Below are 13,354 nucleotides of genomic sequence, written 5' to 3'. Positions count from 1 at the left end.
AACTCTCCTGCATTGGTAGTCTTTGCTCTGCTGCACAGCTCTCCTGGGCTTGCCCCTGAGTCCAGGCAAGGCTGGACCATGAGCCTGTGTAACACAGGGAGGACAGGAGGGTGCAGCTGGGGCAGGCAGGGCCATGCCTTTCAGAGCTTAAGCACAGTCTTTCATCCCAGTTTCAAGGCTGGGCATGCAGTGAAAGAAGTCAAGCACAGCGGTCAGGCAGACAAAACCAGAGCTTCAATGTCATGGATTCATGGTGATGGTCATTTTTGGTTTACACTGTACTGGCATAGAAAGACAAGTGCTCGGTCACAACCTGCATTTTTAATAAGCATTAAAACACAAAAGTGAAAGCTTTCTGAACTATTAATTAGCAAAAAAGATAGATATCTGATTTTCCTCTGAAGGGACAAGAAAAAATGCAGAACAACAAATAACCCAGGCATTTTTAAATATGGCTTAGATATATTATAGTTTATATGGAATTAGCAGATCAAAGTCGCAGTTCATGATGAGTAAAAGTAACAAAAGAGCAACTAAATGTGAAACTATGCAATTGAATCTGTGAGATTCTTGGTAGTTCCACCAGTACCTACTTTATTAATGAATTTTAGTTTATTGATCTGAAAAAGGTCCATTTTCCCCCATGACAGAAAGTTGTGTAAAGAACTCCATGGCTTCCCAATTCTAACTCTAGAACCTCAAAAAAGCTGATAACCCAAAATCTTAATTAAACAGCAGCCTCGGTTTAAATTATTTTAGTAAATGCTGGGACAGTGAAATCTCACCAGGCCATTCTCATGTTCCTACACCTCAATGTTCATGTTAATACATGTCGCTTAATATTATTGTGCTTTTTCTCTGCAATGACAGATGAAAAATAGAGACACGCAAAAGAAAAATTATTGTTTCTCCGAGTAAGGTCTATAATATTCTTCTCTCCAGCAGTATTCCCTGCAGTATAAGGCTAAACAGCTGTAAGAGCAAAAGAAAGCATAACCGACTTTTTTCTTCCTTAATTAACAGTGCAGTGCCTTGCAACAGAAAACTGAAAGCAGGTTTCTGCTGACTTAGCATATGCCTCACGAGGAAGAAATCTATCTGGCAATTATGGCTTTGCGTCTCCCGCCCTGTCTCCTGTTGTTTGTATAAGACACCGGTTCTTCTGCCACAGGCTTCTTCATACAGCTGTCCTGTCAATGCCAGCTTTCATAGGTAATCCATCTAGCTCAGCAGAGTTCAAATAAGACACCTCCCTTTCTTTCCTTTAATTAATGCTTCATTTGAGTCTCCCCTGGGGATGTAGCCATGCTGATTTTTCAAAAATCTCTGCTATTTTTCAAGCACAAAAGAAGTGGAAAATGTTCGACCATTCAGATTCTGGTTTTGGAAAATCTGCTTTACTCAATCTCCTATTCTCAGTTAGTGTTTTAAGCTCCCATGGACATCTCTTTAGCTACAGAATGTACAATGCAATTAATTCTCTAGTCTCGGAAAGAAAAAAAAAAGACAAATCCAGACAAATTCATTCTCCCTGCAATCTCTTCTGATGTTCTGCATCCATGGTTACCATAGCTATAGCCAGTGTATGCACTGATTTATGTTGTCACACGCCACGTATTGCTCAGACCCTTCCAGGTGCTGAGCAATCTCAGCTCAAGTTGTGAACCATTTCTTGCTGTGTGACTGCTTTTCCTTCAGGGTTTATGCCTGTGGCTTCTACTGATCTGGGACCGAATGGCGCGGCTCGGTAGGACTGAACAGACAGACAGACAGACACCCTCAAAGTCAGGTCACTGCTGCTGCAAAACCCAACCAGACAGCCGAGAGTCCACCCACTCGCTGTGATTTTTTCAAGAATTCGTTACAAACGTGCGTGTGGCAGTGCTGTTAATCAGGTCTAGTACACACAAGCAGGCTAGTAAAATCCATTGAATGATAGATAAGCCAGACAGGCAAAAACCAAAAAGTTCATCAAAGTGTATTTGAATCAGCACAAATCAAGAACTGTTACACTCTCAGTCAGCACTGTCTGATAATATTTTACTTGCTTAGCGTTCCTGCATTTTGATGAGCAAACAATAGTGTTTCATAATCCTTCTGATTTAAATACAAAACACCATGTTGTGCTTCTGCAGTTTCTTCCTCTGATTGCATTGTGTGTGTTAAGCAAAGCTTGTGGCACCTTTCAAAGGGTGTGAGAGTTTCAGTGAACTTGTTACATAAAGGCAACCCTAGAGACTTGTGCATGCAGAGTAGAGAAGAAATAAGGGCACAAGTTTTCACTCACCTTTTCCAATAGATTTCACTTTCCAACACCCTTATGAATTTGCTTCTATCAAGCTTACTTCATTGCTTTCACTGAAATAGGACACATCAAAAGGAGTGTTCAAGCACAGGTCCCCCTGCAACAATGAAAGGTATGTTTCAGACTTGCTTCCCGGATATCAGCACAAACCTGCACACAGGCTGGCCTTTACTTTTTCTACAGGGTTTGGCTAAAATGGTATGACGATTATTTCACGCAACTGAAAACAGAAGCCCAGATGGTGGCCTCCCAGTGACACCCTCTGATCTCCAGACAATCATCCCAATTATTATCTTTTTTCCTGGCATGATCACTGTGTCACACTTCCAGCCTTGCTCTCCATTTCAATCCTGTTCTCTTCCAACAGTGACTGATCTTTTTTATTCCAATACAATCTACTTTCTTCATACAGCTTACATTTCCTTCATAAATTTCAGTCTCCATTTTAGATTACTCTTATCTTTTGTAGATCTATGTCTTCTGTTTTGTACCAAGACTCAAAGCTACCCAATTTCATATGATTTCATGTTAGAAAGATACGAAATGGCAGATAATATGATCCCTGTGGTTGACAGATTTTGATGAGACTCATCTGGGAAGTGAGATGTCCTCAATGCAAAAGGCTGTGCTGGGGAGTAGACTGGACCGTGGGTTTATGAGGTCATGTTCTAGTCCCACAAGAGTTGCCTGGAACTTTTCTAGTAGCTACATGTCTTGCTATCTAGATCACCATCATCATAATGCCTGTGTTCCTCCCAGTAATAACACTCCCTCTCTCCTCTCTTTGCCTTTCTTGCCAGCCTATAAGGAAATATGGACTGATAGTAAAGTTTGAAGTGAAGTTTTGTGTAAGTGAATGTCAATGGATGACAGTTGTGTACCACACTTGTGATAAGGCATATAAATATTACCTTATTATAACACAGGCCATCAGCTGCTCTAACTAGATGCTGCCTCAGCTAGATGTCAGGTCAGTAGGCCTGGTTTAAGAGTATTTTCCCACTGATTTCAGTATCAGTAAGTAATTCTCACAACTAAGCTGAGAAGAGACAAACTAGCTGCTGTATAGTCCAAAGCATCCTCCCTGTTACAGGAACTGGTGAAATCTGTCTAGCCATGAGGTTGATGGGGTTACATTTTCTTCTTATGGAAGAGACTTAATAGACCTCAAAAAAAGCAGAAGTAAAGACAAAACAGTCACAGCATAGAAGGCTTGATACCATCTCTCCAAAGGGTTAGATGAGGCACAAAGACCAAGTTCATCACACTCATCTAAAAAGCTGAGCTTATCACGTCCATCTAATGAAAGGCCCAAGTCACTTCTTTCTCAGTGCTCCTTTGGCACTATTTAAATACTAAGTGCTGCATTCTCTTCCTCTTGTTTCTCACTGTCCAGTATTGTTTATAGATTTAAAGTTAAATTAACCAACATCTTGGAGCATAAGTTCCAAGGCTGTTTCATTGTGAAATTAAGGTGTGACTCACAGTAGCTGTGTATCCACCTTTGAGGCTGGAGTAGCTTTGTTATTTTTGTGTGTTGTTTCTTTCCATGCTGATTTTGCAGCAGGACTTGTAGCCACACAATGTAATGAGCTGAGAAATGGCAGTGCGTCATCCAGGGTGCGGCTGAAGCACGATGTCGCAAAGAGAGATGGCGAGATTACAGGGAGGATCTGAGCAGGATCTGCAGGAGGGTGCAGAATGAAACGTCCCACACAACACAAATAACCATTTATGTATGTAAATCAGGAGAATGAGAAGCTCTGAAAAGTCTCATTTACCTACCTGGGGGGAAATCAGGGGAAAAAACCCCAAACATTTCAAAGCACTGGCTGTGAACAGACATAGAGGTGCATGTGCAAAGAGGCAAAATGAGACAAAGACCTGCAGCAGTTACTGCATAGATAGCAGCCAAGTGCTGCTGCGAAACGGCAGCTGTGGACCTCATGCTGTTGTGTCCATGCAAAGAGTGGCATCACTTGAATTTCTTCAGTCAGAAACAAGCATTTCTGGGAGCAGCAGAAATTGTGCTGCCTGATTTCCTGTGCCTCTGTATTTTGTGGTTGATTATCTGAGGCTAATAAGGGGCAAGAGCTGAATAAAGCTCTTCCTGTGGTCAGGGCATCCTGTGTGGATTCTCCGGGGTCTAATAATACAATTCACCTTCCTCTTCTGCCCTTCCTTCAATGAGGCACTAACTTGGATGTCTGTCTTCTTCACAACAGTCTGGCCTCCAGAAATCTGTCCAAACTTTTCATCTGTAGGGACTCTGTCTCTCTGGCAAATGTGTCTGAATCTGGCCAAGATTACTCCAAAACTGCTGTGACAACATATAGACAGATACATCATCAATGAGACCTCATTTGATCAGGAAGCCAGGATTAATTTAAAAGAAAAAGAAGAATCACACCGTCCCCAAAGCAGTCACACTGCTAACACAAACTGCATGCTGACCAGGCCTGCTTTAGAAACCTGGGGCTGAACTCAATGCTTAAGCAAATGAGTTGCTCAACACCTAAGCAAATGGCATCTTACACAAGAAGCAGCAACCACAGACACAGGTCTTGCTGCAGAGGTTCATCAGTGCAACTATGGCATACCAAAAATATAAAAATATAATGATCACCAAAAGGGCACTGACAGGAAATACCCTAGGAACAAAGTGCAGAGGGATAGACTTCTGTGTTTTCATTTAAACAGGAAAGGTAGATGGAAACCAAAACAAATGAAGCTATACTTAACATAAAGATTACTATATTCTAGGTCACTGAAGGTTATAACACCTGACCTAAGAATGGGTGGGGATGTTTGGGATAAAGGAAGGGAGGCATGGAAAATTGTAGACTTATCTAGATAAGTTTCATGGAATGAAAATAAACAACCAATATCTGTCAAGGGGTACACGGGAGTAAGTCAAACAAGACAGAACAGTGGTTTATATATTTTTTGGTGTTCATGGAGATTTGGGTCTGTCACAGCAATAGACTGTCATGGAAGTGGGCCTTGTGTAGCTTCTACTCATGTACCTGTTTACCTGACCTTTGAGATCAGTAGCAAAAGCTCCCATTGATTGAAGCAGATCTTTTTGTTCTGTTTGTACCCTCAGTGGAATGAAGTGAGAAGCTGTATAACTTAGTGTTGGGGCAGGAAGTGCAGGCAGTTGACTGCAAGATATGGACATATCACAGTAAGATGTTTCCTGCTGTACATGCCACCTGGAAACCTTGCTTTGGAATACAGTATCGTTTTAGAATTTAGGTCAATTCCAAATCTGTTACAACTCATCCCAAAAACAGTCAGCTAATGGGAGATTGTGCACCAAACCCCTCTCGTTGTTGTTAAGAGGAGAGACAAGCTGCTAGTTCTCTGCTAATATGAATCCCAAAGTTATTTCATGAAGAATGCCATGGTAAATGACAATTATTACTCCTCAGAGACATGGTGGTATAAACATGTTTCTGCACATATCTGTGTGTGAGTACTTTAGGAGACTCCAAAAGCTTACACAAAAGGTATAGTCTTGCAAACTGTTGACCGTTCTGGCCCCAGTTCAGCAAAGCACTTAAATGTTTGGTGAACTCAGCAAGACACTTCACATACTTCAAGCTAAAACATCCATAAGCATTTTGTTGGACAAGGCCCACAAAACCTGCACTATAGCCATAACTTGCATAACAGAAACCTCCCCAAGATAGTCATGGTCTTTATGGCTGGTATGGACACTGGCTTCCTTGCAGACAGTTATAAGCAGACATTTGTATTGGCTGACCATTATAAAAAGAAAGAAAAAAAAGTTTCAGTGGCTTCAGCATTTTACCTTGGTGAAATTTCTCCAATGGGACAAGCAAGTTGACAGGGAGATAGTTTTTCATGCAGTGCTGTAGAGAAAAGTTTTCCCTTTCCTTAATCAGCGGTCTTTGGACAGCAATAAATGCACTTCAGGACATGCTAAAGAATAAAGCAATTCCTAAAATAAACATTTCAGTCTTCAAATCATATGATAGGCACTTAGTGTGTTTTAATAATCGGATGTAACTGTAGGTAGAGAGAAGTTACAAGACCAGATGAGCATAAAAAGCTGACAATAAGAATTACAGAATCTAATCAAATCAGTTCACCATCTGGTATGAGAAGAAAAATTATGTGACAGACCTGGTCTACATGAGAAAATAGCACAAATTTCTGGATAATGAACTTAAGCTAAATCAATATTTTATACGAGTCAGAAATGGAAGCACGCATAAAATGGATTGCACTAGTTCAACTAAATCACATTGGCGTTTACTAAATTAATACCATTTTCTCCTGTGAACAAGACCTTAGGTGAGCTATCACAGATAACGAGATGGGAATATTCAGAAATAAGCACAGAAATAAGCTGCAGCGATTGGAACCTTCTTCAGCTTAGCTACCTTGGGAGCCAGGAGCTGCAGCAAAGACTGGAAACAGAGGAAATGGCAGTGTCTTGGGGAGACATGCCTACATGATGGCAATCTTGTGAGCCCAGAGCTGGAGCTACAACTATAGAAGAGGTGTTCAGTGGGCTGATCTGAGGACTCCGGTGGTTTGCAAAACCCAGATTGGGATGTTGTGCTTGCACAGCCACAGCAGGTCTGGCCCCAGATGTGTTTGACTTTGCAGTGTCAGCTGGAAGATATCACTTTACACCTTGCAGAAGTTCCAGGAATGCCCTTGGTAGCCACCTGTGACTCACTGTGCTTTGGTGGCTCTGTCTTGGTTTTTCGTGCTTAAGTTTGAAGTCTGTTGCAGGATGAGGGCTGCATGATACAGAGAGGGAACCTGGATGTCTCATGGAGCTTTCAGAACCAAAGCATCCCGTCACACAGCAGCTTCTATAGCAGAGGATGAGGCTCAACAGCACAGTTTCTCTTCCAGCCCTCCACCCTGGCAGAACACCTTGGGCATGTCCTGTGGGCACAGCTTCATAGTTCTCCCCACTTGAGTGAGGCAAATGAAAATTCAAAGTCAACCTAGCTTAACCAAAAGCAGAATCTACTGTTACTCCATGACATTTTGATTGGTAAGGCAAACTGGACTCTCTTCTCTCCCTCCTCCATTTCATGGTGCACCCTTAGTACCAGCAGCACAGATATGTTACAGACAACTGCATGAAGGCCATAAAGCTCAGCCATTTTTTATCAATTCATGTAGGACTGTTACAGGCAGGGAGAGAGCATAGCTTTAAGGAGGTGACAGCAACTTTATTTGATTTACGGGGTTTAGCTTTGGATACAAAGCTCCACCAACATGTGAGCATATTTGTGGGTTTACAGATTGGCTTCAGCGTTCCAGCAGACCTTCTGCTACTCCTCTGGAAAAAGTTCAAGTCAGTGTGTTGTGCACATAATTGATATTGGCTTTCCTAGCTTCTAGATATATAGTTAAATGATAGGCAAAACCTAGAGGAAGGGATTTTTCAAGCTTAGAGAGGATTTGGGGGAGACCATGTGGTTACTCCAACTGAGTTTTCCACACATGCATTTTGTTTATGGTGTGCATGTGCAAAACATGTCAGCAAAAATGTCTCAGGGGAGTTTGGAATCTATTCAGCGTGTGACAAACTCCCAGCATGATCCAGTCCTCCTCAATGCTGATACCATTCCTAGAGTCGCCTTCTCCACAAAGCATTTCTACAGCAGGAGCCCGTCAAGGTAAAAAGAGGTATTTAGAGAGGTTGCTCAAAAGCAACCTCAAACAGCATATAACTATTGAAAGCCAACATGGTGCTCAAGGTGAAGGATAGCTATGCCTCGTGTACCCCAGACTGTGTGACCCAGTTTCCCTTCATGGCTTACTGTGACTCACTGGAGCTGCCCATGAGACACTTTCTTTGTCTAATAGTCCTGCATGTCACCATGGAGTCCAGCTGCCTTTCATAGGGGGATGTTAAAATGAATATACATTTCAACACTCCTTCAGCTCACCTCATAGCCCCAGTAACAACAGTAATATTTTAAACTGCTTTTGCAAATCTCCTTTCTTCAGGGCAGTTGAAAGGGTATAAAAGCATTTTAACAATTTTATAGATCATCTCCGGGGCGCTTTTGTATTGTGGGAGAACAGAAGTTTTGTTGCCATTTGCCCGTGGACAGCTGCCAAACTCACCTGTCTCCACCGAGCCTGCAAGAGCCATATCACATCTCTCTGGAAACTCTTCAGCCAGCCCTGGCTGGCTTCTCACTTTACTCAGCCGAAAAACACATTGCACAATTTAACCCTTTGCCTGCACGCTCGCCTGGGTGTGTGACTCAAAACCTGTTCTGTTTGGGCTTTAGGAAAGTCACAGCTGCTAAGTGGTTTCAGAGAAACCTGAAGCCATGACTCTTGTGAAAAACCTTCACCCATGTGAAAAGTCTTCTAACCCTGCATATCAGTCATCCTACTGACTTCAGTCAAGTCTGAAGTGTCCGCCTCTTTCCTTTTGTCACTCCTTAATCATGGTTAACCAGCCTCTGATTTCTTTTTAATAGCCTCCAATTTGACAAGGTACTTAGGAATTGATCTTTCTGGCTAGACTTTTAACAGCCTAGTTGCATGTTCAAAAGTAAAGAATATTTTAGAAGATTTGGTGCCAGAAATTGGTGGATTGAGGTTGCATATAAAATACAAAGCTAAGGATTAAAAGAGACCTGCAATTGACCACTTATTCTTATGGGTCACGTCATTTTGTAGGGTCGTGGTTCTAATCTCAAAAATTATCATTAAAACCCTCCCGTGCATATGGTTGACACAAGAGAACTGGAGCAGCTTTGTTTGTTAATGTTCAGGAAATATTTTCAGATCCTTGTGTGGAAGGTGTGACAGAAGTGTAGTGTAATCCACTCCCTTATGTATAAATGTCTCAGTTTCCCTCCCTGCAAATGAATATTTACATTCTCCACCTTCTTCTTCCCCTGGAAAGAAAAACGCATAAAATTATTCCCTATCACATTCTTTCACTGAGTTGGCAAAATAGAGAGAAATACAGCGAGTTTAAATGATATGGAATATGCAGGCATAGCTTATCTAAGATCAAGCGTGCAGATCAAAATCAATAAAGTCTCACAAAAGAAAGCCCCAAGAGATCTTTCATCTGCTTGATGCCGTTTCCCTGTCTACACTTCTTTTTACCCTACTGTAATGTATTAGTTCTGCTTTAATTTCTTCTCTGTGCAACATTTCTGCTTAAGAAAGATTCTGTTGAGTCATTACCAGCATCAGCCAAACAGGATTTTCAAGAATGGAGAAAATAAATGCTGTGGTTTTTAAATTAGTTCCATGCTTACTTAACCCTTAAACCGCTAGAGACTTCCAGACTTCGAACCAAGTTAATGCTGAGCAAAATATGTAGTTGTGGTGCCCAAAATGAAAGCACTCAGTGCTTCTGCTGGTGACCACACCAGAGAGACTGACCTGCCACAGCAGCATTGACCACTCTCTCCTAGATGTGGGAGAAGGCAGAGATGCCGCTGGCAGTGTGGGGTCAGGCTGGCCAGGAGGTGGCTGCACCTCTGCCAGACACAGCCTCTGCCAAGGTCCCTTCTCCTCAACCAAAGACTGTCAACATCTACTCAGGTTGCTGTTCAACTGTGACTGATCCCAAGCCAGGCTTGGCACCAGCTGCAGTGAGCAGCCCCCATCCTCCCATACCCACACACCTTACCCTGCATGCCCTGGTCACTGCCCAGGCAGTGCTGGCCACCTGAAAGCACTCAGGCAGATATCCTAGTGAATGATGGTGCTGTCTAACCCACGCCCTAAATACTCCCACCTTGCTTCTTGAAAATACTGCCTCAGATAACCCACACCCACACCAAAACAGAAGGAGAGAGAGGAGCTTTTCTACTAGAAGATAGTAGTCAAGAAAGCAGAAGTGGAGACAGGCAGATCTCTGCCTCCATGAGGTATGAGAGATATTCCACTCCTCTTTACCCCAGCAGGTTGTACATAGAGGAGAATAGTGGTTGCCAAAATGATATAACTTGAAAAAGTTTCTGGTACCTTGAGATTTGAGGGGCCCTCAAGGAAGCTGACATTTGGAGTGAGAAAACGCAGAGGAGGGGAGAGCGGATAAGGTGATTTTCTTTGCCTTGGTTTTCAAAGCAATCTCAGTCTGCTAAACTTTCAGTCCATGCTGCCAATGGCTATTTCCAAAGTTATCTTTGCACAGAAAAGGGTTGGAATCCTTCTCTCTGTCTCCTTTTCTAATGAAAGTTCAGTTTAGATCTGATATCACTTTAAAAGGTTTGCTATCAAAGTTTATTAGACCCATTGGGACAGATCACCATTTGCAGAGGCTCAGAGATTCACAGCAGATAACTGTAAAGTGAACCATCCAATGTTCTTCAAAATGCTCACTTTTCTTGGGCTCATCTATTACACAAAGCTGCACTATATTCAAGCATCATTAGAAGTGATCCCAGTTCCTTACGTGGTGCTGGCCACAGTTCTGCCTTTAAAATATTCAGAGGAAACTAGAGCAGTTATTGGTCTCCAGCCTGTCCCACTGGTTGATGCTAAGGTGAGCGGGATGCCATTTACAGTGAAGGCAAGCCCCGCCAGCGCAGAGGGGTAATGCCTGCTTGGTTCTCCTAGAAAAGAACAGAATTTCAGAAAAGAGGTAGGCAGTAGAGAGCAGTGTCCCTTTGAAGATCCACATTTTCCTTTCCCTACTTAAAACCAAAAATAACTAGAAAAGTGTCCCCTGCCTAGGAACTATGCCTGAGACATTTCAGTTGGAAGGCAAAGAAATGAGAGGAGGGATTAGCATGTCAGCCTTCCTATAGATGGTTGTTCTTTTTTTTTTAATTAAGTCATTGGTGTTATTATGTGGTTTTTAGCAGGCTATCCTCCTCACAATGCATGGGAATAAACATTGTATCTGGTAGGATCTCTGACTGTAGTATGTATCACAGACACATCTGTTTACAGTGTGAAGGGAGGGGAGCTATTTTATTTCCCAAGACAGTAATGGAAAGCATGATGTCCTACAACTAAGGGTGGTGAAGCAGTTGGGAGAGGTAGTGGGAAAAAACATTCACGATAAACCAAACAGCAAAAGAGAGTTTCAGGGCAGATATTTGCAGGATGCATCATCTCTGAGAGAAGCTGGTAATCCTGGGAAAAATCTGAGGCAAAATGGGAGACTCAAGTGGTCAAGTCCTCGGACCACCAATGTCCTGTCCTTCTGCTGCCATTTTATGTGGCTTTACACCCTTCCCTGTCACTTCACAAGTGTCATTCAACTTTTCTAGAACAGATGCCCACATTCTCAGATGCCCACAATCTCTCACCAGAAACATATGCAACCATTTGACAGCTCATCTGCTTTCTGATTCCTTAACAGGTCATGCAGATGGACCAGAAGCTAGATGACATCCTGAACACGCTCCAGGCTCAGTTTTGGGATCAGCCACAGGCACAGATGTCAGGGCCAGCCATCCCACCTGTCAGACAGATACAGACAACCTCAGATTCCTCCTCAGTGAACCAGAAAATTTGAAAGCCAGAGGACAGCCACATGTCACCCTCTCATTCTTTTCTGTCCAGTTATTTTTAAGTCTTGGTTTTTTAGGATTCATCTGTGTCATGGGTGAACTAAAATATTCTGCTGTAGTGGATTAAATAATAAAAAAAAAACAAGCATGAAAAAGCAGCAAGAAGCCAGTCACAACTCTAGGAGAGCACATAAGTTTTACACCTGTTTTATTAGCCACCGTTAGGTAACCTCTGTCAGCCTCTGGCTGTCCCAGAAAGCCAGCCCCCATTTAGGCTGGCTGCACATGCACAGGGCCCACTGTTGAGGTAAGCATCCGAGCAAGGGTTAGGGCGATCCGTTCATGGGCAAGGAAGGGGAAAAGGACTAGGTTTTTTGGAATTTAATCACCAAGTTTAATGCTCACAGCATGCCCAAAAGGGGGGAAAGAGACAGCACTTGAACATGAAACGAATGGAAATCAGTGAACAGGAAAATTAAACAGCATGTTTTGACTTCTACCAAGCAGCGAGGATCACAAGAAGGGCAGATTTATATGCTAGTGCGAATGACAAAGTAAAACGCAACAGGCTACTGATTAAAAATATGGAACTGTACAGCACAAGCTGGTTGACATATGAAAGACTGAAGCAAAGACTTCAGCTAATTAAAGCAGAGGGTTGTAAATGAGATGAGATGCATGTTGAAACAGACAGGCGGGAGAGATAGTATCTGCATAGGCTTACTGCACAAGAACACTATAATAGCTATCAGCTACACTGGTGACTGTTATGCAAAATGTTCTCAAGCTTTTACCTTCATTCAGCAGTGGCTGTTGACTCCAGTTGCCTTGATTTCAACAAAAGAAACCCTTACAGTAATTGGCTGTAAAATATCTGTAAAGCTCAGTTTGAGTCACAGGGTAACAGGGTAACAGGGTGTTGCAGGAGGACTGCAGTTCTGATTGAGAATGGCAGGGTTTCTTAAAGAAAACAGAAATGCGCATACTGTTGATGAAAGCTAATTGCTGTCTAAATAAACTGCTGTATATAATTTTAAATGCTAGTTGTTGGGGTTTTTTTTCATTGTAATCTGGCGTATGGTGGCTGGTACACTTGCATTGTGAAACAGATCTTACCTGGCACTCCAGAAAAGGGGAGATACAACACTATTGCTAAATATGTAAATAATAAACCAAGCTAAAAAGGGTGCAGCGTTGTTTGCTCAAGTCTTTTTAATATATTTGCATAACCAACCATTTGAATGAGCAGAAGTCTGCAGAGCAGAGAGCCAATTCCTGGGAAATCCTAAATATGTTTTATTCCCACTCATATCCATGGAAGCAAAGCCTACACTGCACTTAAAAGCAACCTGAAAGACTGGTCCCTTAATAAGCATTTATTTGGTCCAATGACTGGTCCAATTCAATGTAACCAAATTAGCTTCTGACTATTACCTGTCCCTTTAAAACTCTTTCCCAGGTTTGTGTGTCTGGGAATTCAAGCTTGGAAAGAGCACAATGAGACTGATTCCAATCTTTAGATTGCAGGCACGTCTTAGACAGAATATTAATG

The 13,354-nt window shown here is 42.3% G+C and overlaps 1 protein-coding gene across 3 annotated transcripts in view; it reads left to right on the top strand.

Annotated features, from left to right (window-relative positions):
* The window catches only part of LOC104563132 (potassium voltage-gated channel subfamily KQT member 1), a 505,426-nt gene extending 492,586 nt beyond the window's left edge, over nucleotides 1-12,840 (top strand). For all 3 annotated transcript variants that reach the window (XM_061988799.1, XM_061988797.1, XM_061988798.1), the window contains one exon: nucleotides 11,652-12,840. In XM_061988799.1, the coding sequence (XP_061844783.1) occupies nucleotides 11,652-11,807 (156 nt within the window). In that variant the 3' untranslated portion in view covers nucleotides 11,808-12,840. The remainder of the gene's footprint in view (nucleotides 1-11,651) is intronic.
* Nucleotides 12,841-13,354: the final 514 nt, after the last annotated feature.

The sequence above is a fragment of the Colius striatus genome, chromosome 1 (genome assembly GCF_028858725.1).
Source record: "Colius striatus isolate bColStr4 chromosome 1, bColStr4.1.hap1, whole genome shotgun sequence".
Lineage (NCBI taxonomy): Eukaryota > Metazoa > Chordata > Aves > Coliiformes > Coliidae > Colius > Colius striatus.
Note: the sequence above shows the minus strand (reverse complement) of the source record. Positions and strands in the feature narration are given on the sequence as shown.